General features: G+C 50.9%; 1 protein-coding gene across 1 annotated transcript in view; it reads left to right on the forward strand.

The window, feature by feature from the left end:
- Nucleotides 1-26,409, forward strand: part of Alx4 (ALX homeobox 4) — a 34,713-nt gene that overhangs the window by 6,393 nt on the left and 1,911 nt on the right. Inside the window, exons 2-3 of the mRNA XM_052181377.1 lie at nt 19,183-19,493; nt 26,016-26,144. Of these exons, the coding sequence (XP_052037337.1) occupies nt 19,183-19,493; nt 26,016-26,144 (440 nt within the window). The remainder of the gene's footprint in view (nt 1-19,182; nt 19,494-26,015; nt 26,145-26,409) is intronic.

Consider the following 26,409-nt stretch of genomic DNA (forward strand, 5'->3'; position numbering starts at 1 on the left):
AGGACAGTTCCGCCCGACAGCCCTAGAAGGTGGGGCTGGATGAAAGGTCTGGGCTCCTCACTGGGGGTTAAATATAAAGCTAAGCTGCTGTTCTGTGGTGTTCACAGGGCACCAGGCTCAAGCCAAGGATGCAAGAATTCTGGCGGCTCCCAGGCAGCCCTCCCTAATCTAATGTTCCATTTATATTCCCCATCTCTGTACTTAGCAATTGCCTAGCAAAGGCAATAAGGGCTTGGTGAACCGAGGGAATGTGGGTCTTCTGTGGCCAAAGCCTAAGCTCTTCTGGAGATTCACTGTAAGAATGAATGAAGAGCTGGTGTTTCATTCAGAAGGTTGGGTGCATCTGTGAACGTCTGCCAGGAACTGTAGTTCTCCCCTCCTCTTCCTCTTCCTCCTCCTCCCCCCATCTCTCTCTCTCTCTCTCTCTCTCTCTCTCTCTCTGTATGTGAGAATGGGAGCCAGTATGACTCCTACCCGTAGTTACTGGGTCCTCCTACTGCTGAGTGAGTCAGGCTATAATTGTGTGTATTAATATTCATTTTTGTTCACTCCAGTATGAAAACGGTACATGACCCCCAAACATTCTGTCACCCATGCGTGGGAACTTGTGTACTTGTATGTGTGTGCAAGGAAGAGTGCCTGTGTGTGGCTCTGAGCGCCCCCTCCTAGCCTGTGTACAACCTAACTTCCCCTTCACTAAGGCTAAGCCGCAGTGCAGTGTGTCTCTGGCTCCAAGCTGCCCTCCTTCTGGCTGTCTATTGCAGCTTTCCTGAGGCTGACTAACAGACTAGCAGAGTCTCCAGGTGGCAGGTCTCCAGCAAGCCCTGGAGTCCCAGATTGGGCCCATCCAGCCCACCTGCAGTGTTGTGAGATGTACCCCCCTCTGGATACTTGGATGTCCATCTTGCCCTCCGTGGCTCACTTTAAGACAAGCTATCCTGCCAACAACATCCCAATGTGTTTTTCAGACTCTTTTTAGTAGATGAGCGGGCAACCAGAAGATAAGGGGCTTGCAAGCCAGGTTATAGGGAGGGCAAGAATACCTCTTACTGCTGGGTGGAGAGGTAGTGGGATCTGGGAACAATCTGGTTGGATCGCCTGTTCTTCATACATGGAGGTATGGAAGGCACATTGCATGATTGCCCCGAGGCCAATGACCCATTTCCACCTCTCTCATGTGACTGTCTCCCAGTCCTGGGGACCTTGGTGACCTCAGGAACCATTGTCCTTCAACACAGATGTAAGTGGGTCCTGATATCCCTATGGGGTCCTACTTTTGTGGAAGAAATAGCAGTCTTCTCCTGTACTAATGTCCTGAATCACAGACTAGGGCTGAGGATGCCTGAGTCACTCACTGAGGCTCAGCGAGCTGCCTGTCCCTGAGCCAGGCCCTGGGAGGCCTGAGGAGTGCTGGACCCTGCCTCCGCTTTCAGGTCCAGAGGCAGACAAGCAATCCCCAGTTCCCCTTCCCTGGCACCAGTGCTGGGCAGGCGAAGCCTCCGCCATGCTGGCTCACAAGCTGCAAGGAGAGAGATGCCCCTGGGTATACAGCTAGTCTGAAGCCACGGCCCCAGCCCACCTGGGCTCCTGTCTCCAGTAAGGGAAAGGAGCCAAGGAGTTCGAAGACTTTCTTCTTCCCCTTCTTTGCAGATCAAGAATTGTGGGTGTGGGTGCTGACATTGCAGTGGAATTAACCACTGTGACCTTTAGCACTTACTCTCTACTGGGACTAAGTGGCTTTGTTTGTTCGATGTGGCTTTTTGGGACTTGCTGACTGAGAGGGAAGGGAGCAGGAGGGCTTGTGAACATGGAGTGTGAGCCTGTGGTAGGTAGGTCCAGAGTCACCTGCCTTCCCTGGCACTCACATCCTTGAGGGAGCTTGAGTATTACAGGTGGCAATAATTTCAAAGTATCAATAAGGTGCCATTTGTTTATTATTATCATTGTTATGTTGGAGATCAAACTCCGGTCTCAAGCATGGCAGAGAAGCACTGCACCCCTGCAGACTCCGATCAGATTTTAGGATAGAAAGGGGAACTTGGAGGTCCTCCCAGGATATGTGAGTCTCCCTGATATCTAGAAGTTTCCCTGGTTCTGTCTCTGTTCTCACCATTCAGACGCCTCCAGTTCACATCCGAGCACTGAGCAGGGCTCAATGAGTCATTGGTCCTTCTTTTTAAGAAGGGACTCAGCCCCATGACAGACAGGACAAGCATGTGACACAGGTCCCCGTGTCTGAAATCCCTTCATGGAATCTGATGGTTTTGAAATGAAAACCTTGGTCCAGGTCTTGGGGCCAAGCAACCTTTAGAGACTTCAAGAGCCTGCCTCTCTGCTAACTGCATGGTACTCACAGAAGGAGAAGGCCGGGCCAGCTGCGGCAGGGGAGCTTTTAGCAGGCCTTGACTGGCTGTTGCCCTCACTTTCCCTTCTACAGGAAGTACTGAGTGCTTCCTGTCTTCTGTTTCATTGGAACCCCTTCATGATGCCGGGAGAGCAGAAGGCCTGTCAGAGATCTGGCAGACAGTGAGAAGCATGTGCAGGCTGGGGCAGATAGGAAGGGACAAATAAGTTCTTGACAGCCCCGAGACAACGAACCTACAAAGCATCCTTTTCTAGGATGAGCCTGATATTCTTTAAATCATTCCAAGCCTAGCAATTCCTATCAAAGAATGGGGCGTATCTCAAACATGGCTCCCAAAGAGGTCTTTCTACCGAGTCTGGGATGCCTGGTCGAGACTGGATTTGGGCACTTGGGTAGGGAGAGTAGTGTTCCAGGCCTGACTCGGACTTCAGGCAGGACTTCTTCACCCGTGCCTGGTGTGAACAGCAGGACACGGGTGGCTAACAGAGCGGGGATTGTGTTTTAAAGATGGAAGAGCTGAGAACAGTCAGAACTGAGCAATAGGGAAATGTCTTTCTTCCGGGAGCTACAGGTCTGTGTGAGGCTCTGTCTGTGCTGCTCCTGGTCATTTCTCCCTGACCCTAAAACAAGGCTTGGGATACACAGTAGGTGCTCAGTAGTGTTTGCTGATGGATGACTGATATGGATATGGGGTGTGAACATTTTCATTCCCTCCCCGTCCCCGCCCCATTCCCTCCTCTTTCCTTCCTCTGTGGAGATGGGGTGGCAGCCCGGTGGGTGGATCTCTTTCACCCTTCTGGGAAAGGATTTCACTCTGCAAGGAGCCTGTGGCTCAGGAGCAAGGGAGGTCGTGGGTAGACAACCATTTGTTTTGCAGAGTTGCAGCAGTTTGGAGGAGATCCATCTATCCCCAACTGTTCCCCTTTAAGCTCATCTCCAAGGCCACGGGCCTGGTGTCCAGCTGCTGTGCCTGCCAGGGCTGGCTCTAATCAGGTGGGTACTCTCCTCCTCCTGAATCTCCTCAGACCTTGCCCGCAGTTAACTCTAGTTCCCGCCTGCCTCCAGCTGCATCCCAAGACCTTTGTTCCTTCCTACTGCCTGCCTAGGGCCACTCAGAGCCAGCTGAAGCTATCTATTCATCTTTCCTCCTTGGGATTCTGAGACTCACCCAGCAAGGGGCAATGCCCTCGGTTCCCACACACTCTGCTCCTGGTTTCTCCTTGGGTACCTCCTAGGCTTTCTCCAAGCACCATTGCCTCTGCTCCCTGTGTGGCCCACAGCATTTTCATGGACATGTCCTAGATGCACAGACACATAGACACACGCACACACACACTCATACCCCTAGCCTGGCAATGCCAGCACTCAAGGGTGACTTCCACTATTCCAGACTGCTAAGTACTTGGGGAAGAATGCAGACAGAGGTAGAGCAGAGCTCCCTTCTCCGCAACTAAAGAGGGAAAAGACTCACATGAGGCTGTGGGCAGAGCCCTGGGAAGGTTTCTTCCATCAGCAGAGCCTGTGGACCACGCCCTGAGAGTGGTCAGATATCTCCCAGGGTCTGTCTGTGAATGAGCCGATTCCCACCTTGTAGTCCCCAGCCTCATTTGGATGAGCCACATGGGGAATCCTGAGAGAGGTGGCAGTGGTCTGGGGATTCCTAAGGACATCTGAGCCAGCTCTCAGAGGCTGACTGTCAGTCAGCAGAAGGGGCCGGAAATGGGCCTTTGTCACCCGGAAGCTGCCTGAATCAAGGGTTTGGGTTAGTAAACGTCTGAATGCAACATGCCAGCTGCAGGAGTCAGAGCCCAAAGATTGGCAGGAGCCAGCTGTGAAGACCTTCACTTCTGCTAAGGCTTGGGGCTTAGGGGACCCCCCTGGAGGTTACTGGGGGGTCTGTAAAGCCAGCTCCTTGATGAGTGTTATAGTGTTGCTTGGTGTGAGCTTTAAAAACAATTTCAGAAACTTTAACCATGGGGGGAAGGTGTTTGTTTGTTTTATTAATGGGAGTAAAATGTGCAGGCATGACACAAGTCTGAGGGAGGTGGCTTGGGCCTGCAAACCCAGCACATGATGGGGCTAAGACTTGCAATGGGGATGAGGCTAGCCTGGGCTATGTCAAGGACCTTCCTGAGTCCCATTGAAGTACTATGTGGTAGGAAACCTGTCCCCACTTTACAGATCCTGTACAGGTGAGTTCCAGGACAGCCTCGGCTACAGAAAAAAAGATATTTTCACATGTGTGCCCGCATGCACATATCCACCACCAAATTATAGATAGCACAAAAGTTAATTATTTTCACCAAGTGTACAATTCAGTGACATTAAATATACCAAAAATGTTGTATAGCCATCTCCTCTATGCCCAGAACTTTCCCACCATTTTAAAGAGAATCTGTACCTGTTAAACAGAGCTTCCATCGCCTCCCGCCAGGCAGCCCTCACGCTGTTTTCTGTCTCTACATGTGTCTCTACTTTCACTGAAATTTGTCTGAATGTGTTCTTGGCCATCTGTGTAACTTTTCAGGAGAATACCTATTCCAGATCCTTCTCCAATCTTTGAATCTGTTTGTTTGAATATTTTTGTTGTTAAGTGGAAGGATTTATTATTATTTATGCTGGTGGGGATTGAACCCGGTGTCCCAGGCATGTGCCTTACCGTTGAGCCACTCTTATCTGACAGATGGTTTATAAGAATCCCAAAGCCTCCCCTCCCATGGGCTATCTTTGCCTCTCAAGTGGATGCTGTCCTTTGATAAACCAAGTTTTTCATTTTATAAGTCTGGTTTACCATTTTCCCCCATTGTCACCTATTTTTGGTGTCACATCTACGTTGACGGTGCTTATGTCCTGGATTTCCATTTCCTTCTATTACTGTTGGGACCCTTAGAACAGGTCTTTGATCTGTTTCCTGTCTTTGGGTACCGCATGAGATGGGCATCAGCTCCCTCTGTACATGGACTTGCTGTCATCCCAGCACCACAGCAGAGAAGGCAGCGCCTCTCCAGGGAGCAGTCTTGACATCTGCTCACCCAGGGAACCTGAGAGCTTCCCTCTGGCATTTCTAGCCTCTTGTATTGGTCCTCTCCATCTATCTGCCCCCGGCAGGGCTCTCTCATGTGAGTCTGGAATTGTAGAATACACAGGGAAACACATAGGCCTCTCTGTCTCTCTTCTTCCCTCCAGGTTAGTGATTGGCTAGCCACACAGATTCAAGTCAGGGACACATTCGTTCCCCAGGGAGCAGAGCTGATAAGGGAGGTCAGAGCCGCAGGTCTGGGCTCCAGAGATGGCCCCTGGCTCCTGGCTTTCTCCAACTAATTCTAACAAGGATGTAACTTCATGTAATTAACATGGCTCCCAAACCTTCTCCCTGAATGCTGACACAATCCCCTGGAAGGAACTCTACGACCTGTCTGCTGCAGGCTCCATACTGTCAGCTCTCTTGTATAACATTTATTCCCAGAAAGAGGCGTTTGCACTGCCTGTCCTCTGTCCCGTCATCAGGGAGTCCACCAGACCTTGAGTTCCAGGCACTGGGCCCAGGAGAACCTTGCCTAAGTATCAGCCCAAATGATCAACCACAATCTGCTGGGCCTGGTCTGCAGGCAGGTAGCATGCACAAGTTCTAAAACCTTATTTTACTTGTGTATGTGTGTGTGTCTGTGTACATGCACACGTGTGTTTGTGTATGATGTGTATGTGATAGTATGTATGCCACAGCATGTATGCCGAGGACAGATTTTTGCATACATACATGTGTTATATGTGTTGACATGTGTGTGAATTCCTGTGTACAGGTGCTTATGCATGTGTGTTGCCCAAAATTGATGTCAGCTGTCATCTCAATTGCTCCCCACTCTCTTGTAGAACCTGGGACTCCCCAGTTGTGGCTAGTACAGCTCAGCTTGCCTGGGAGATCTGCATTCATAGGTGGCAGCCATACCTTCCCAGCTTTTTCGTGGATTCTGGGGATCAGAGCCTCGGTCCTTACACTTGAGAAGCAGGGGATTGATCCACTTAGCCACCTCCCTTGTGAGATTTCTTTGAAAGCAAATATCAAATGGCCACTTCTAGCCCTTAGACAATTAAATAGTGGCTTTGCAATGGATCCAGCCATGACCTCTTTCTTTTCATCTAAGAGAGAATGCTCTCAGTGATTCTATGCCTCACAACAATTACACTTCAGAAAGGAAGATGGCCACTGGAGAAAGAAGCAGTCTCCTTCTAGAGTTACACGACTCCTCCACAGACTGGAAACACAGCGACACCAGAGTCTCTCAAGTCCACAGGCAGATAAAGTCAGATACAGGGCAGGGATCGGCCATGGGGGCTGGTCAGGTGTCTTCCTTGCCCACAACAAGGGCTCCATCTGAGGTGGAAGCTGCCAGGAATATACACGGCAAAGTATGGAAAACAAAAGGAATGGACTTTCGATGCCTGACTTTTATGGCAGCTTCAAATGCTCCAGAAATATATAGCACTTACAAAATGTTTCACCTAGTACAGGACCCCGACACAGATATGAAATGAGTTCAGAGGAGACTCTGGGAGCCACATTGCCCAGGGCTTTGTGGTCCATGTCCCGACAACCTAAGCTGGGGACACTTGGACAGAAGAGAAGGCACCTAGAAAGGACTGGGAAGTGGAGGTACTCCTGCCCCTGAGGGATCTTCCCTTCTCTCGTGCAGCTGTGTGGATACCATAGTTAGACTCCATTATGTGCCCTTGGGGATGTCTGGTGGCCAAGGGATATGATACATGTTTTCTGTCTTATTTCCACTTCTCAACCTTCTGGGATGTAGATTGCTCAGCCCGGCTTCACAAGCAAGGAGACAAAGGCACACAACTGTTGCTTCCCAAAGTTGCCCTCAGAGGCTGAGTGGTGGCATAGTCTGGGAGTATCTTTCCCTCCTCTGCCACCTTTCAGGTGAGGACACTCAATATCCCTAGTATGATGAGGCTAGGCGAGCGAGCAGAGCTTCAGGCTGGCCTCTTTAGCAGCTTCAGCACCCCTGCATAGGCCAAGGTCACCCTGGCAATCCTGTCACCTAGGTCAGGTGACTCGCAGCCCTTCTCATTCGACCAGCCTGCATCTCCCAGCAGCCTTCAGTCTTGAGATGAACATTTGGTACTTTTCCTTCCCACTGCCTGGAGTTTTGCCAGCTTGATAAAGTACCCCAGAAATGCTGGGATTAGATGGGTGGGGGAGGGAACAGAGAATGATACAATTAGGGATAAACCTGGACCTGTCCTAGCCCAGACCCTTCTCATCCCTTCATCCTGAGCAGGATTTAAGCTGCTCTGTCTTGCTACAGTATTGGGGGGGGCAGGGCATCAGGGCTGCAGGCTTTCTTTTGAATAAGCACAGGTCATCAGGCTACTTGTATTTGGGGACATACTAAAAGCCACACGGTTTAGAGGAATCGAAAGAAGCAGTGAGCAGACAGACCCGGGGTGAGAAGCAGGGAGACATGGGTTCAAGTCCCACCTTTCACTGTATTCTGCCACTCAAGCTGACACATGGAATTGGGATTTTAAGGCCTGGGCTAGGCCCTCTTTTTAGTGCTAAGTTCAAGTATCTCCTTGACCTTTTTGACTGGAAGCAACCAGTCCTTCTTTTGTGGACCCTGGTGTCCAAGCACAACACAGTGTTCACTTAGCTGGAATCTCCTGTGACAACTAGATGGCCCTTGTTATCTGTCTCTGCCATCTTTGATCAGGCTATGGCCCCGTGTGTCTATGTGTGTGCGCACATGTGTGTGGAAGCCAGAGGTCCAACTTAAGGTCTCTCAAAAGGTTGTGAACTCGGGGATTTGGCTAGACAGGATGGCCAGGTGTCCTCCTGTCTCCAAGTTCCGATTTATTTAGTGTGTGTGTGTATGTGTGTGTGTGTGTGTGTGTGTGTGTGTGTGTGTGTGTGTGTTTCCCTGTGTGGATTCATGCCATGGTATTAGTGTGGCAGTCAGGACCATGTTTAGGAATTGTTTTTCTCTTCTTTCACTGTACAGGACAAGAGAATTGAACTCTGGTCATTAGACTTGGCCATAAGCACCTGTACCCACTACCGTATCTTGCTAGCACAGATAATGGAAACTCATATAGATTCAGAGTCTTCTTTAAACTCTCAGCTGCAACAGAAGCATGCCCTTTGTGCACAGACTTTGCTACAGGCCTAAATGTCCCTGCTGAAGGACTACAGGTGCTAAGTGGGGTGGAGGGGCTGAAGGGCTGGGTGAGATGGATTCATAAAGAGCTGCATGAGCTGTGCTCTGGAGCTGGCATCTGCCGAGCACATGGGGACTGGGCATTGTGGGCTGAGGGTGCTATGTGGGCGGTGGGGTCGGGGGGGCGGGGAGCGGCACCACTACACTCCTGCCCAGGCCCTGTGCTAAGCAGTATAGAATGTGTTCTGTAGTGGGATCCGGGATAAGGCCACCTTCCTACTGGCTCTTGTATATAATTTCTCCATTTTGTTAAGGGTTCAGACTTGGGGAAAAGCTACCAAGTGTAGTAGGAAAAGCCCAGATGTCCCTCTGCTGATTCCCACACTTGGAAGCTTTGTCACGCCAGCTAAGTCATCCTCAGTCTTCTGGATCTTATGTAAATCAATAGGCAAAAGCTGACTGACCTGCAGGTACACAGGGTGTGCTATTATTTTTCCATGAACTGACTAAGCCGCCTTTCTGCCTCTTTACTTCTAAGTACTTTGGCACTCGCAGTTATGAAAGAAGACACGAGTCTATTCTTGAGGTCCCTGACAGCTGGTGACACTGGTCTCATGCACAGGGCCAGCATGGAGGTGGTGCGATGTCCGTCATGAGGCCGCAGAGAGGGGCTGGCCTCCTGCACGTCCCGATCTGTTCCCCTTCTTCCGGGGCCTGGTCTGAGTGTGTAGTCCTGTCCCACCAGGCATCTGTCCCACTAAGTCACCTGCCCAGCAGGATGCAGTGGGAATATCCCAGGTCAGGCCGCGTTTTAAATAAGCCACTGCCCTCTCTGTCTCCGTTTCTGAAGCTGCAGAATGGGGGTGTTTTTACTTGGTGTCTGTAAAGAAGGAGTCACCATAGCAGGTCCCTGGACCGTGCAGACTACAAAGCATCGTCCCTGTTCTCCATGACGCTCTGTGGGCTTCCTCTTCCTTCCTCGACTCTGAGAGCCCACTCCTCTAAACCAGGGAAGAGCCCACAGAATATCAGTGTGGAGTGGGGGGCCATGGCTCCTGCCTCTACTGAGAACCCCAGAGGGAGCTCACAGGCCAGGGGTCACAGCTCCGAGCCGTAAGGCAATCCACCAGCAAGACAAGGTAGTGTACTGGGGAGTTCTGTCATAAGACAGTCATTTACAAGTGAGTCTGTTGCTTCCTGCATATCTACTATGTGCCAATAGAGCTGGAACCTAAGGGATACTTAGGGTTCTGCAGAGAGGGAGACGACCTCCAGGAAAAACAAAATTTTAAAGCCCAGACCTCAGGCCTTTCATTCAGACGCTGTTGGTATTAAGCATCTGTCTGGTACCTCATTTTGCCCACTGGGATATTTTGAGACTGGTTCAATGAGTTGTGAGATATAAGGGAGGCAAGAACTCTTCCAGAAGGACCTGGGACCTGCCTTGCCCATCCCTGGGCCCCTTCTGGGCATGGCACCGTAGCAGGTACACAGTAGGGCTGAATACCTGCTGAGCTGGTAGATCGTACCAGAAACTTCTTCAAATCATTTTAAGGGGTGCCCCACCCCCCTCCACTTTGCTTCAGGCCCAGAAATACTTTATTGGAACTACAGCGCCTCCTAGTGGTAAGTGTGTGAAACTGCAGCCTTGCTCTTGCCTTCTGGGAGTTGGACCTACAATCTTGACACAGAACCAGCACTGAGGGTGAGCAGCTCCCGGAGACCCCTCCCAGGTGTTGGCGGCCCACAGGACTGGCCCCTCCATGTGCCTTTTGCACTCCTAGTGGCATGGGTTCACTCAGAGTTGTAGATCTGAGGAAACATCAATTGTTAGCCCAGAGGTTTGTTCAGGTGGAAATGGCTACGTACCTGCTTTTTGGCTGGTTTCTTTGAGCTCCTTCTCAAAAGATCTCTTCTACCTCCATGAGGCAACCAGTACACACAGGAAGTGTGTGTGCTGATGTGGGAACCCAGCCATAGAGAACCAAGGTTAGTGTGGTAAGGATAGAAATCCACAGAAGTCTCACACACACACACACACACACACACACACACGCACGCACGCACACGCACGTGCACACACACACACATATACACACACGGGTAGGGGAGGATATCTATATATCAATATCATATCTATCTATCTATATCAATATATCTATCTCTCTATCTATCTATCTCTATCTATCTATCTCTCTATATCTCTCTATATATCTCTCTCTATATCTCTCTCTATATCTCTCTCTATATCTCTCTCTATATCTCTATCTCTATATCTATATCTATATCTATATCTATATCTATCTATATATATATATATATAAAGAGAGAGAGAGAGAGAGAGAGAGAGAGAGAGAGAGAGAGAGAGAGAGAGAATGGTGGTGTACAGCCACATGGAAAGCAGAGGTTGTTAATCAGGTGAGTGTGTCCTTTAATTGTTCTCCATCTTGTCTCTTGAGATGGTGTCTCTCACTGAACCTGGAGATCAGTCACTGGATAGACTGACTGTCCAGCAAACCCCAGAGATGCTCCTGCCTCCACCTTCCCAGAGCTGAGATCAGAGGTCTGTGCCATTGTGCCTTGCCCTTTATGTGACTGAACTCAGGGCCCTCGTATATTAAACGTCGTCACTGTTGGTATGTACTGTTTCAAGGAGTGTCCCGTCCTGAATGAGGCCTCTGGGAGCTGAAGGGAACCTCTACCATTGGTTGTGATGGGTGCCTGTGTCTTAGACACCTGCCTGTACTCAGGGTTATAAGCCTACAGATCAAGAATCTCATGAGGAAATCTGGACTGGGCTTGGGCATTGGCAGCCAGCCGGCAGTCACAGAGGCCTTGGCTTGGAGTCTGTTAGGGTCCAGTTGGGAGGTATCACCCCACCATGATGGTACCACCCCACCATGACAGAGCTATGCTCTAAAGCTGCCCTCTCCCTTCTCCCGCCCATCCAGGCCTCTCACTTCCCATAACCCCACAGCACAGTGTCAGCTCCCTGTTAGCACAGGCTTCCCTGGGATTTCCAGTCTCTGATTCAGATAAGAGCTTATCCTGATCCCAGAGAGCAAATATTTGAAGCCAGCCAGGACAAAACAGGCCAACAAAAGGGGGAAAGTTAGCCCACATCCTCAAATTTCTACTTCTGGAAAGCTCTCAGCGTTTTGTAAGGACAACCTCTCCATGCTCACTTTCAACCAGAAACTTTATAGAAATGCGTGCCTTTCCACTTGCCAAAGCCCTGTTCTATAACAGGGTTCAGTCATTCATTCACCAGGTGTTTACTGAGCGACTAATATGTTCTCAGTGCACTGGACACAAGGGGTGAAGAAAGATCCCTGCTTTTTAATGGGGAGGGGACAATAGGAATAAAGGGAAAATAATCAAACAGATAAATGCACAACAATTCATGTTAAATCCCACCAAAGATGCTGCACAGAATCTGCGTGTGGGAAGAATCCCCTTGCGCTGGCTGTTCATTAGCTTTCTACGCAGTTGACCAGGGCCTGATGAACGTCGTCTCTCTTTCGCTCCTTAGGTCCATTGCCAATTACTTCTCTAGAATAAGACCCTAGAATTGGGACTGTGGGGTGAAGGTCTTTGAACGTTGAATGATGTTCAATGCCATTTTGCATTTTCTCTTTAATTACATTTTTCATACCATAAAATAACATCACGTGAAATGAAGTTCCCTGTTGCTTTGTAGAGTCTTTAATGCATCCCCATACAGATTTATGTACCCATTGACCCCAACACAAAGGTGAAATCATAGTTCGAGTACAGTCTCTCATATCAATGAGATCTCTTTGTTGACACACCTTACACCGCCCCCCACCCCCACCCCCGCCCACCTGGCCCCTGGCAGCCAACCATCTGCCCTCTGTGCCTCCATTTCTACCTTTCCCAAGTTCACACGATAACTGGATGGGACACACATTGCGTGCGCTCTCGGGCTGGTTCCTTCCGGGCCTCCCCCATATTGTCACGATGGTGGTTTGTTTCTTTACTGAGTGTTATTCCACCACGTGCTCCTCAGCCTGCTCATCGTCTGCCTACTAAAGGACCTTTGTTGTGTTGCTCAGCTTTCTGGGACTGTGACAAAATACCTGTGACAATCAACTTAATAGGAAAAAAGGTTCTCACCGCTTTGGAGGTTCTGGCCCAACACCTTTCCAGCATGCTTATTTATCTCTTGTCAAACTGAGATCTACTCCTCAGCCACTCCAGGTGCTGAGATGTTATTCCATAGTGTGGATTCGGATCACAGTTGGTTTCGTGGCTTTGGGTCTGTGATGATGTATGTCATTGTGGCGGGAGCATGATGCAGAGGAAGTGGCATGCAGGAAGGAGGAGAAGAGAGACCTTGGTGTCCTACATCCTTAACCACCCACACCCCTCCGTAAGCCCCAGCTCCTAAAGCGTCCCTCACCTTTCAGCATTGTCAATTGCTGAGGACCAAACCGCATGACACAAGCAAGCCTTCGGGGACATTCAGAGCCAACCACAGCAGTAGTGATTTCTCTCTGGTTTGGGTCTTGGCCCCTTACAGATGGGTCTTCACTTCTTAGGGCATTTGCTGAGCTAGGGCGTGCTGAGGCCAGGACTAGGGTTAGTCTAATCACATAAGGAACTGGTGCTGACACCGTTGGCAACCACTGTGACCTGCGCACCACGGGTTCCTGTCTCTGTGTCTCTGTGTGGGGCGCCCTGGGATCTCATCTGTGCTCAGTGGCGGTAGTGGGGGCCTGCCTGATCCCAGGTTTATTGGCTACCCATGGGTCTTTGTTGAGCTGCCTCTTCAAATAAACTATCACTTTAAAAAAGTGTTATGATGAACTAAACTCTACACCCACTTCAGATTGGAATATTTCCCATGCGCCCATGTCCTGGGGCCCTCCATCCACTTAGTTTATCTGTCCCCTCCTCCTCCTCTGGTCTGTGACCCCTCATTCTTCATTAGGACTCTCTGACTGGCTGGTGCTCAGAATCAGGCGCCTTGAGTCCCCCACTAGCCGAGCCACACTCTTTCCCGTCTGGGCTCGGCACCTCTTGAGTGCACACACACACACACACACACACACACACACACACACACACACACACACACGTGTTCTGTGTGCTCTTGCTGGCATGCCTCCTGGGCACTTCTTCCCCTGCGGCATTATTTACCAAGCCACCCGCTAAGCTGAGGACCTCTGGACAGAGCCCAGGGGCAGATGAGGTGGGTTGAGGATTTATGTGATCAATGGCTAACCTTTAGCCTCCACCCCAGCCCCCCCCCAGGACTGTTTGGACAGCGGTGGGTTTAGTCAGTGCCCTTTAAATAGCATGAAAGGGCCCCGTGCTGGCCTGTTTTGTTTAAGGAGATTACATCGGTGCTGTGCACTTCGCCACAGGGTGTGTGGGGCCGGCTCACCCGGGGAACAGAGCGAGCCGCGTGTCCCCCACAAAGCAGATGTTTGGAGGGAAAATAGATGTAATCAAAACCACGGTGGATAAAATTACTCGGGCCCTGTAGCCATACTCGTCATATGCACTGCCTATGCCCAGCCACACACGTACACACACTCTACCCAGGTCCACATTCACCCAGCCACACTGACACACAACTCTACATGTGTCTGCATACTCACGATCCTTGCCCTAGGCGACTGGAAACGTGTTTCCCCACACCCATCCCCAGCTGCAGGCTAGTGCCTGCACCCTGGAGCTCACATCCTCTGGCATTGATGCCCTCTAGAAATGAGATGCCCTCTAAAAAAAGACGGATGCCCTCTAAAAACAGAATAAAAGAGAGAGGGGGGAGGGAGAGAAGGAGAAATGGAGGGAGGGAGGGAGGGAGGGAGGGAGGAAAGGAGGAAGGAAGAAAGGAAGGAAGGAAGGAAGGAAGGAAGGAAGGAAGGAAGGAAGGAAGGAAGGCAGGCAGGCCTTGGAAATTTCTCGAGAGCTTTGGATGGCCATAGATGGGAGGGTGTGACAGGTAAGGGAAGGAAGGTAGATTTCCCACTTTTTCGTTTCACAAGCTGAGCCCCAGTGGCCACACTGACTAGGATCAGTCTGTGACAGCTGGTTCCCAGAAGTTGTCTGTAGCCTACCCAGACTTTTTGCACCCTACCTGTCAAAAAGGCCCACAGGAATAACAGCGGCTTCAGATAGTTCTAGAGCCTTTGGCACACTGAGGGAAGGCCTTCTGGAACATACGATACTTTGGACATTCACTTACGGGTGCTCCTGTCTCTCTTTTCTGGGTAGCCTAGATCTGACTGCTGGGCAGGATGGTGCATCCAAATGAAGGTAGAGCTCTGTGGGTCTGAGGCCAGCTTGTTCTACATAATGCTAAGCCATCAGGGGAAGGGTAGATGGGCAGGGGGAGCTTTAGGTCAGGATAAGGTGGGCTCTGCTCACTGTCTTGACTTGGGACACACCCACAAAAGTCTCCTTGCATGATTTGGGAAGGAAGACAGTCAGCCAGATTGAAATCCATGCAGGTGTCCCTGGAGGCTGAGGAAAGGCAGGGTTGCTGGCGGTGGCCTGGACTCATACGGACCTCTGTCGCTGCTCAGCCTCCTCCAATCCTGGGATTACAGGGTGGTGCAGAAGGACTCCACAGCTGGGCAAACTGGCACTCCTGGAGGCCACTTCTCTGTGCAATGCCGTGGTGTGACACAGAGACCACTACTCTCTGGCAGGTGACAGATGACGGTTTAGGTCAGCAGTTCTTAACCTATGGGTCACGACCCCTTTGAGGGTCAACCAATTCTTTTACAGGGGTCGCATATCAGATGTCCTCCATATCAGATATTTGCATTATGATTCACAACAGTAGCAAAATTACAGTTATGAAGTAGCAAGAAAAATAATTTTATGGTTTGGGAGGGGGAGTGTCACCACAACATGAAGATCTGTATTAAAGGTTCACAGCATTAAGAAGATGAGAACCAGTGGTTTACATGCTGGCCCCCTCCCTGCTGGTCCTGCTTGCTGTATGTGGGGTTTTTTTTACCACCCACTTCCCCTCAGTCACCTCTAGTTGTATGAGCCGTCCGTCTTGGAAAGTGGCATGCATATGCTCTGGTCCCCTTGTGTCGGAACCTGAGCCACACCTGGTCCCCTCGCTGGCTCAACAACAGCCCTCAGCCAGTCCGCAGCGGGGCTGGGGCCACGGCACACAGCTGGGCAGAGCGGCTGCACGAAGGGGGAACACTGCAGTGCCTCTTGGCCATGACTCGACTTTTCTTCTACGGCCTCTCCCTGCATATTTGGGCCTGTGCCTCCCTGTGCTATGAGTTGAGACAGAACTAGTGACAAGAAGCTCCCCTTGGGCAGCTGGGGAGCCAGACACGGAGGCTGTGGGGGACAGGAGTGGAAGACAGGGACTTGACTCCAGCTTCCTGGAGAGCAGCTGCTGGCACCTGGAAGGCAGGAATTTCTGAGCAGGTGGTAAGAGGCGAGGGTTGCAGGGAGCCCAGGAGGACAATGGCTTTACCCAGGGCCACACAATCTTCCTCATCTCTGGACCCTGCCTAATCCAAACAGACCCTGACTACTGAGGATCACACAGGGAATCGTAGCGGGAGCCATGGCCTGTAAGCTAGATACATGGCATATTTCCAACAAGGAGCTGGGTCCCATGGTCCCTGTGGCTGGGTTGGGGAAGGACCCTGGAGAGCTGGACCAGGAACAATAAACCAGATCCCCAGAGGACACACATGGGCTCGCTGAAGCGGAACGGCCTGGCTCCGGGGTCCCCAGGTGGAGGGGCCTTACAGACAGACAGCCAGAGTCTCCAAACTTAGGCTTGCCATTCTGAGATGGTGAATATGGCTACAGACCATGGGAGAACTTTCCCTTATTGTCTAGAACAGGATCCCAGCTTTAGCATTTAAAGCAAGAAAATTAATAATTAAAATTAGCGTTCTGGCTAGGGCAAAGGTTAACAACTGAACTGACACTTATACCTTCTGGGAGATGGAAAAATCAGTTTTCTCCAATGGAGTGACACTGAGTACACCAACCCTGCAGGGCAGGCCTCCTGTTAGGATGTAGCTGACGAACATATAACAGACTCCAGTGTGTGTGTGTGTGTGTGTGTGTGTGTGTTTATTTGGTTACAGTTTGGTGGGTTTTTTTTTTTTTTGAGGGAGGTGAATTATTTTGTCTTCTTGGTCGTATTAGGTTTTTATTTGTTTTCTGATAAAGAAATATAAAGTTGGGTGGGTAAGGGTGGGGGGAGGGTCTGGAAGGACTTCGGGAAGGGGTGGAATATGATCAAAATATATTTAAAGTTAAAAATTATTTTAAATGATTTAAAAAACAACAACAAAAAACCCCAGATAGGCTGGAGGGTTGGTTCAGTGGTTAACACTACTTGATGGTCTTGCAGAAGACCTGGGTTCGATTCTCGGCACCAGCATGACAGCTCACAACCATCCACAATCCCCAGGTATTCATGTGCTACACATTCATACATAAGTAATAAATTGAGGGTTGGGGAGATGGCTGAGTTGGTAAAGCGCCTGCCACACAAGTGTGAGGGTAGAACCCAAGAATACACCTGAAGCAGCTGGGCGTGGTGGGGTGTGCTTGTAATCCCAGCACTGAGGAGGTGAAGCCAGGTGGCTCCCCGGAGCGCTCTGCCCAGCCAGCCTAGTGGGACAGCAAACCCCAGACCGACGAAACACCTTGTGTCCAAGAGCTTGGTAGATGGTTCCTGGGCACACGTGCTCTCGCGCTCGAGCACACACACACACATACACACACAGAGACACACACACTCCTTCTGCGGCTCTGATCTCAGTACACGCTGTGCTGTGTCCCCATCTCCCATTCACTTATTCCAGTGGGTGGTTAGGTGTGGGTACACCGTTACTTGTTCCAGTGGGTGGTTAGGTGTGGGTACACCGTTACTTGTTCCAGTGGGTGGTTAGGTGTGGGTACACCCTTCCTTCTTTCTCATCAGAAGACTGTGAACTTTGCCATCCTCTCCTCCTGAGCCAAGAACTAGCTCCGTACTGAAGGCGCCTTGGACTTGGTCTTAGTTCCTTGTCTTCAGGGGCAGGACTTATAAGTGCTGTGAGGCCCTGGATTTCTTCTCCTGGAAACAGGTCCTATACCGTGGTAGGGTAGTCCCGGGAGCAGGAGACTCTTCTGTGGTGAATTAGGGCATATTCTTTTTCCTCTCTAGCTTTTTTCCCTCGGTTTAAATGAGAAGCGAGGGTTAGTCCTTCCAGGCTGGTTTCTATGTTGCTGACCTCAACTGGCCCTCATTCCCATGGGGTGATCCCAGCTCCAGGCTGGATGCCCAGAGACACTACCGGGGTTCATGGGGCAAGGATGAGCCTGGGGGGTGGGGACAGGGCTAGGCCAGGAGGGGTGGCGGCTGCCTCCCCTGGCCTGGGTGCCAGGAAGTTGCACAAGAGGAATGCTTATTTTGGGTGAGCTGGGTGGGATCTCTTTTGGGGTGGGGGAAGAAAGAAAAGAAAAGACAAGAAAAAGAAAAAAAAAACAAAGCACAAAACTTATTTGTCTGCCAGGAAGATAAATATCTTTGCTGGAAGCTCTTGGTCTTGCTGCCAATTGTAATTCACACAAAGCTGTCACCGAAGCTGCGCTCGCTCTCACTAGCTGCATAAACTAGGCTCACATGGCCGTCATTTGTAATGCCACTGGTTTGGCCAGCCACCCCCATAGGTGCTGGAAGTGGAGCTGGGTCCAGGCCCTCTCTAGGCACCCCCTCCTCCCTTTCTTCAGTGTCATAGTTGGAAGGAAACTGACAAGGTTGGGCAGTCTCTTCTTCACCTTCTGTAATGTTCTCAGGGAGGCTGGTAAACTTAAGGCATCAGTCCGCCAACCCCAAGTCCGGACAGCATCAGAAGGTCAAGGTTCTAACCCTACCCTCCTACCCTGGTGTCTCCACATCCACAGTCTTGATCAGCATGGCTTGGCTTGGTTCCTTGTAGCTCTGAGTTTCCAGGAATCTACCACGGGAGCCTCATTGTGTCAGCGGAGAGCAGGCAGGGCCTGGGCTGTGAGCTACTATGAAAGGGAGCCCAGCATAAACCCACACCTCAGTGAACCCCACCTGCTAAAGGCCCCTCTGCAGACAGTGTTACAGGTGGAGTGTGGGGTGTGGGGTGTGGGGCGTGGGGCGTGGGATGTGGGGTGGGTCAGGTTTCAACACTAAAGTCTGAGAGAGTCTCCAAGGCTTCTCTGTTGAACTCCATGAAGACAAAACGATGTGTCTCAACACCGCCCTTTCTTTTTCCCAAGTCCACTGTGGCTGAAGGAGTCCTCCTCTACTCAAGGGAGCCTCAGTATTCTGTCAGACAGCCATTGGGTACATGTCCAAAGGAATTTTGATTCTTTTGACTCCCTGTAGGGAAGGAGTCTCCCAACCAGAGAGGCAAGAAAGCCACCAAGGTCGGACTGCCCAACCTAGAGCTGCATGACCTTGGTGCCAGAAGGGACCATTTTAGGATGATGCTACAGAGGATAAGGGAGGGGACAGACTTGCCCAAAGTCACCCAGCATGTTGATGAAAGCCAGAGTATGGACCTTGAGTCTCTTGGCCTGGTACTCAGCGTGCCTCTGGGAGGTGACGTGTCCTCCCCCTCCCTTCCCGGATTCAAGTTTCTAACCTTCCTTTCTCTTCCTCAGCCAAAGAGAGCAACCTGGGTGAGCCAGAGTTGCCCCCTGACTCTGAGCCTGTGGGCATGGACAGCAGCTACCTCAGTGTGAAAGAGGCAGGGGCCAAGGGGTCCCAGGACCGGGCCAGCGCTGAGATACCGAGCCCCCTGGAAAAGACCGACTCTGAGAGTAACAAAGGCAAGAAGCGGCGGAACCGGACCACCTTCACCAGCTACCAGTTGGAGGAGCTGGAGAAAGTCTTCCAGAAGACACACTACCCTGATGTGTATGCGCGGGAGCAGCTGGCTATGAGGACCGACCTCACCGAGGCCCGTGTGCAGGTCAGCCATGACAGGGCCAATATAACAAATGATGCTCTGTCACCATCACTATGCAAATCCAACTTAATCCAACTCAACTTGTCACAGCCTGACACAGGCCAACGGAGCCTGTCTGGGCAACGGAGCACAGTGCAGCCTACCATACACAGGCCAGTTCAGTCCCGGGGCAGCACAACTCAATGCAACATGGCCCAGTAACTGCACAGCACAACCCAGTGCAGAGCAGAGCAGGCTAGCACAATTACCTCAAAAAATGGTACAACTCACCATGCACAGTTCTGTCCCACCCAGTGCCACATGACCCAGATCAGTACAGCACAGCCTGGACCGAGCCAGTTCAACATAGTGCAATTCAGCACACATGGTCTAACTCACCCAGCACAACCTAACCCAACAACACGAGAGAATCCACTACAATCCAACAAGACCCAGCTCAACAATATAATAACCCAGTATAACCAAGTCAGCATAACTCACCACACACAGCTCAGTTAAACTCAGTACAACCCAACCCAATGCAATACCACACAAAACAACACAGTATGAAACAATCCAGCACATTTGTACAGCTCAGCTCAACCAGGTACAATATGGTGCAAGCCAATATTATACAGACCAGCAGAGCCCAGCATACCCAACACAGTCTAACACAACACAAGTCAACGGTGTGAATCAAGACCCAGCTCAGTTCAAACCTGTACAACCCAACTCTATAGAATCCAATATTAGCCAACCCAACCTAGTACAACCCATCTGTTGATAGTATAGCTCACCATATACAGCTCACCCCAGTTCAATTCAACACAACCAGTGCAACCCAGCTCAACACAAAGAGCTCAGTCCAACCCAGTGCAGCATCAATTGAACCCAATGCAACAGTCCCAGAACCAGACTCAACACAGTTCACCATACATAGCTCCATTAAGCCCAAACCAACCAAGCAGAGCTCAGCATACCAACTTGGTACTGATCAACACAGCAGTTGTTGTGCTAAACACCACACAGTACCACATAGCCTATTATAAAATCAACAGGACCGAAGCAGGTCACTTTCTTCTCTGTCTTCTGCTTCCTCTCGTGGATAGACTTTAGGACTGCTCTTGCTCTTGCCCATGGAATAAGAAATCCATGATTATTCGACTTGTTGGTTTTGAGACAAGGTCTCATGTATCTCAGACTGGCTTCTGTCTTGCTTTGCAACCACAGCTGTCCTTGAACTACTGACCCTCTTGCCTTGCCTTCCATGTCCTGGAATTGCAGCTGTAAGTCACACCTAGCACACAGAACAAAGGCTGCACATACATATGTGCAGTTCAGTGGCCCTGATTTCTCAGAGGGTGCCCCCCCATGTAGGAAATCATAGCAACAAATGAGAAAGCTCAATATGCCAAAGCACGATAACCAAGCCCACACACTAGAGTTCGAGCTTCAGTTTAATATGAAATCAATTCCATGGTCAGATTGCTTTTGCACTCAAATCACAGCAAGAATGGTACGTGCAGGTTCTGTACAGGCAGGAGCCTGTCACACATGAACACAGAGGGCTTCTTATGCATGTGTGTGTATGTGTGTGTGTTATGTGTGTATGTTCATGCATGTTTACAAGTGAGGGAAGTTGCATGTACAAGTATACATCTGTGTGTGTGTGTACACATGTGCTCACGTACGTGTGTGGTGTGCATGTTTGTACAGGCCAGAGATTGACATTAGATGTCTTTCTCAATTGCTCCTAATCTTACTTTTAGACAGGATCTTTCCCTGAACCCCGAGCTTGCCAATTTGGCTAGACTAGGTAACCATTGAACTCTGCCCCACTTGCCAACCCTGGGGTTACGGGTACACACCATCATGCCTGGCTCTTTTCAGTGGGTTCTAGGGATCTGAATTCAGGGCCTCTTGCTTCCATGGTGAGTACTTTACAGACCATCTCCATGGTCCCAAGACAATCTTTCTTTTACTGGGCATAGCACTGTGGCCTGGGGCCCAGGGAGTCAGAACAAAGAGCCCTGGGGTCCTGGGTAGACACCGTAGCTTTCATTCTACAGATGGTTCTGAGACATCAGTTGAGTGGCCATCAGCTTCACCAAGTCCTGTTTAACACACAGAGGCATCTTCCATTTAGCTTGGGCACATAGAAAATACCACAAAACCTGTAGCCCGGAGACACACAGCTGCTAGGGCATGCTGCAGTCTGTGGCTCGATGCAAAACGGCCAAGCAGCTGGCCTTCACTGCCACGTGTGTGCCCCACGAGACCTCACCTACCTGAGATTCGAGCTCCCAGAGGAGCCCACGATTGGGGGGCAGAACAAAATGGGTAGAGAAGGGAGCAGCTGGGTGCAAGTCCATGGCACCAGTAGGTAGGCAGCATATTGGGCGGGGTAAACCTGCGCTTTCTGCTTGTACGTGTACACCTGTGTGCATGTGAGCAGAGCACTGTGTGCACACTCCTCAAATGACCCTGTGTATCTAGAGCAGAGTTCAGGGAACACTCAGCAGGAAACAGAGACCAATGCAGACCAAGCATTTCCAGGTCGCTGCTATATAGCTAGGCAAGTGCTTTGTTGACACACAGAGACATACCCAGGCCTATTTCCAAAATGTTGAGAAAATTTACAATTAGAAATTTTTTCTTTTTTCTTTTTTTGTAGTTTAAGGTTAGAAACCATTTCAAGAAATGGGTGTCTGTGTTAAAAAATAAACACCCACCAGGGTTTGGCCCCCTGTTGTTTAAACTCAGCCTTGAGTTTCCTGTCAGCCAAGGTAAAAAGGGAAACCCTAATGTGTCATCTCTCTTCCTATCGAATAGGAAGGTTATAGAATTACTGAATGGTAGTTCAGAAAGGACCACACCTTATTTTGATGAGGAAGGAAGACCCAGATGTAGAAGAGATTGTCTGGAGTTAACCACAGTGGAGAAACAGTTCTCAGCCCGGAATCCAGGATGTCCCAGTTCCCGGCCAGTCCTCTTCGACTAGCGTGCTGTTCTCGGGCACATGCCAGATTGTTCTTAGACTTTTCCCTCTACAAAGGCAGCAGGCTGGGTGGGATCTCCAAGTGCGTCAAACCTCTGGGTTGAGCTCTGAGCCTGGCAGTGGCCTGGGGCCGGGCGGGGGGAGTGCAGGGGTGTACTAGAACCTCCTGTTTGCCTCTGTGGAGTTTGTTTAGGACCCACAATCTGCTTGCTGGTGGTAAGCCAGGTGCCTGGTATACCGTGATGGCAGGAACAGGGAGGGGCCAGTCCCAAGATGGTCCTTCATGGGAAACAGCCTGGGGTCTGGCCCTGCTCCAGGGGGCTTCAGGGGCCTCTCTCTGCTGTCTGGGATTCCAATCTCCACAGCTGTGTCTGAAGACAATGAGACTGAAGCCTCCCCGCCCTGGGCCACCCCACCCTGGCCCCAGATGGGCTGCGGTTAGAGAGGCCTCCTCCAAGACAGTTGGTTCCTTGAATGGCCTGGTCCTCCAGAGAGGCCTGTGCTGAGTGGGACAGGCCCGGGTGGGCTGGGAACGGGGTGGTCCTGGCCACGACATCCAGAATGGAGGCACAGCGGGAACCTTGGTGAGCTCTCCTCCTGGGGGCTTATAGAGACAAGCCTGTGGTTGCAGGCCCTGAGACACAGAGGCACAGCTGGGGGGGGGGGGGATGGGGTCAGAGACGGGAGGACACATCAAATCTCTGCACAGAAACATATTGGAGCACAGAGGGAGGCGCCAGGTACTGTGGTGCTTCCTAGAGGACTGGAGGACATTAAAGGCAGCCAGCTTAATAGCTTCAGCCAACTCGGGGACAGAAAAGGCAGAATTTAGTCTCAGGCCTCAGGCACAGAGTAAAAAGATAGGGACAAAGGACCACCTGGAGAAGGAGGTCCCTAGTAGGCCAGCCCCACTGATCTGGGTTCCTCTACTCTGCCCCAGCTGCCACCACCTCCATCAAATGCATCCTACCATGATCCTTCTCCACTCCCTCCCCCCAACAATACTCTTGGCTACCGCTTTCCAGATAATGTACCTCCCTCAAGTACCATGTCCCATCCCTCAGCGGACTCCTTCCCAGAATTCCAGGACTCTTTGCCTGACACCAACTAGATGCTCTTGAGGCTCTGTATCCCTCTCAGGCATCCCTGGGTCCTCAGTGTCACAGCCCTCAGTGACGTCATACACCGCTACAACCCCACCACAAAAGCGACCTGGAACCCACAGACACAAAACCTTAGCAGCAGCAGAAGCAGCAGCAGCAGTGTCTCTTGCCTCTGTCCCCCCCCCAGGCCAAGAGAGAAAGGGGTGGGGCTGTATATTTTGGTGCCTGTAGCACTCCCCCCACCCCCGCCTCCAGAAAACCCTGGGAGGCTGAGGATGGAGCGGAAGGCTGAGCTCAGTCTGCAGGAAATTAAACATGAAATGAAAACAAGGTCCTCTGATTGATTCCTCCAGTCAGCCCCAGCCCCCACCGCAGCCTCTGATAAAGGGGGATCCCATTTCACCACCAGAAGAGCCCCCATGTCTTCCATTCTCCCAGTGGGCATCCTGGACCTTCACCCCCAGGACTACTCAGAGTAAAAGTACCGCTCCCCTCAGGCTCCGGGGCAGGGACTGAGACTCTGAGCCTTGAAGAGAGCTGGTCTCCAGGGAGGTCACAGGAAGGATGCTCTGTGTGTGTGTGTGTGTGTGTGTGTGTGTGTGTGTGTGTGTGTGCACATGCACATGAACAGATAGATACCTTTGTAAGTGTGTAAGGGATGGAAATGAGCGGGAGAGGAATGCACCTACTGTCCCTGCCCGACTCTAATGAGACACACATCCCACAGGCTTTCGATCACTTTTCTTCAGCAAAAGAATGGGGTCAGGAGTCATAAGCAAACAGCCCAACTGTTGCAGAAACTTCATGCTGGGCTCCCATCTGCTGTCTCCACTCTCACTCTGACGTCAGCCCCATCCTACGGATGTGGAACTTGAGGCTTTTGGCAGTTCAGGAACTGCCACAGGCCTATTTTATAAAAATACTCTAGATGCCTCCTGTGCCAGAGTCTCCGGGGAAGGCCCGTACTTAGGGTTCCATTTCTTTCTCCGCCATGGTTCTTGAGGAGTCTGGGTGTTCTCAGGCAGGATGGTGGAGAGGCTACTCTGGCCTCCGTCACAGAAGCATTGCTGACTGCCATGGCTAGGGGAGCTCCTGCCCTGCCCTGTTAATAATGTCTTTCTCACAGTCTAGCAGCCCAGGTGTAGACTGCAGCTACACAGACCCGTCCAGCCTCCGCCATTGCAGTAGGACACTGTCATCAACAAAGTTCCCAATTGCGGACCATGTGATTGAGTTATAAAATCAATATATTTTTTAAAAAGTGTTTTAGGCAAGTTCACACTTTCGTGTTGGGCTGTGTTCGCAGCTATCCTGTGGTGCATGTGGCCTGCAGGTGACAGACTGAGTACACACTGCTCAGTGACGCCTGTGTACATCTGAATCTCCAGAGCCCCCTGGAAGATAGAGAGAAAGCTGTCAGCATTGTCCTCTAGGGAGCACCTGGCCTGCTCTCTTCTCACTGCCCCACCCTCAATGACTGCATCCTCCTCTCTGTCCATAACCAGTTCAGTCCTCTAGGGTAGCAGCCCGCCTTTGCCCTTCTCCTCGTGTCTTGGGAGGCTTCTCAGCCACCCATCAGACTCTACCCTCAAATCTCTCAGACCTCTCTCCAGGCTCAGCGTTTGGGCAAGCTGATGGCCCAGCTCCTTTACTTCAGTGGCAGGTAGACTGACCAGCACCAGTCAGTCTGTCTAAGATTTTTCAGCAGCCACCCCGACTGACACCTCACTAAGGACAAACCAGCAGCTGGTGTCTACAGCCCGACTGACACCTCACTAAGGACAAACCAGCAGCTAGTGTCTACAGCCCTCCACAGTCTAGCTCCTGGCTCCACACATATTTTCCTGACTACTATTGCTTCAGAGGGCTTTACTCAGCATAACACAAGGGAAGGAGTTCTGAGCTTGGTTTTGGCTTCTCCCAAAAGGATTCTGGGAGGTGTGTACTCTGGACTCGTATCTATAAATATATCCTAGAGAGCCACAAGCCTTCAGGATTGTGTGTGACTGGCTAAGGAAAGACATTTATAGAAAAGGTCTTCATAGCTTGGTGGGATTCTTGCTGGGGTCTGTGACCCTTTACAGACTGCATATAGTGCCAGGAAGACTGATGACCAACGGCTTGTGCTCATTCTTGCTGTCTTGTGTGTGTGTGAGTGTGTGTGTGTGTGTGTGTGTGTGTGTGTCATACTTGCCTATTCTGGTATCTGAAGCTTACACAGTTAGGTGCCAAATCACACTGATGGCTTGGGAGTATTGGCAGCCTTCCTACTCTGACAATTCTACATAGTTAGTTCTCATACCAAAGAGTGAAAGGTGCGCGAGCACACACACACACACACACACACACACACACACACCTGGCTGGTGGAGTCCCTGCAGGAGCAGTGTTGCCTGTCTGAGAGCTAGGCCTAACCCCTCTGACCACCACTGCTTTGTCCCGTAGGTTTGGTTCCAGAACCGGAGGGCTAAGTGGCGAAAGAGGGAGCGCTTTGGGCAGATGCAGCAGGTCCGGACCCACTTCTCCACGGCCTACGAGTTGCCCCTCCTCACCCGAGCAGAGAACTATGCCCAGGTAGATCCCCCTGACCATTATGTCCCCTCTGACCCTAGACCTAGGATGATGCAGGGGAGGAGGAGGACTAGGCTCAGAGAAGCCAGGCGTGTGCTTCTTCGTCCCTGACTGTGGGAGACCTAGAATGCTGGGACAGTGTGGGCCTCTGCTGTGTACGCATCTGGCAGACAGAAGACCAGGAGCTTCCAGGATGTTGGCTGTCCCTCAGGGCACCCACGGGAAGGACGTGCTGAGATAGCAAGGACTTGTAGCTGGGTTGAAATGC

Source organism: Apodemus sylvaticus, chromosome 5, assembly GCF_947179515.1.
Source record: "Apodemus sylvaticus chromosome 5, mApoSyl1.1, whole genome shotgun sequence".
NCBI classification, from domain to species: Eukaryota; Metazoa; Chordata; class Mammalia; order Rodentia; family Muridae; genus Apodemus; species Apodemus sylvaticus.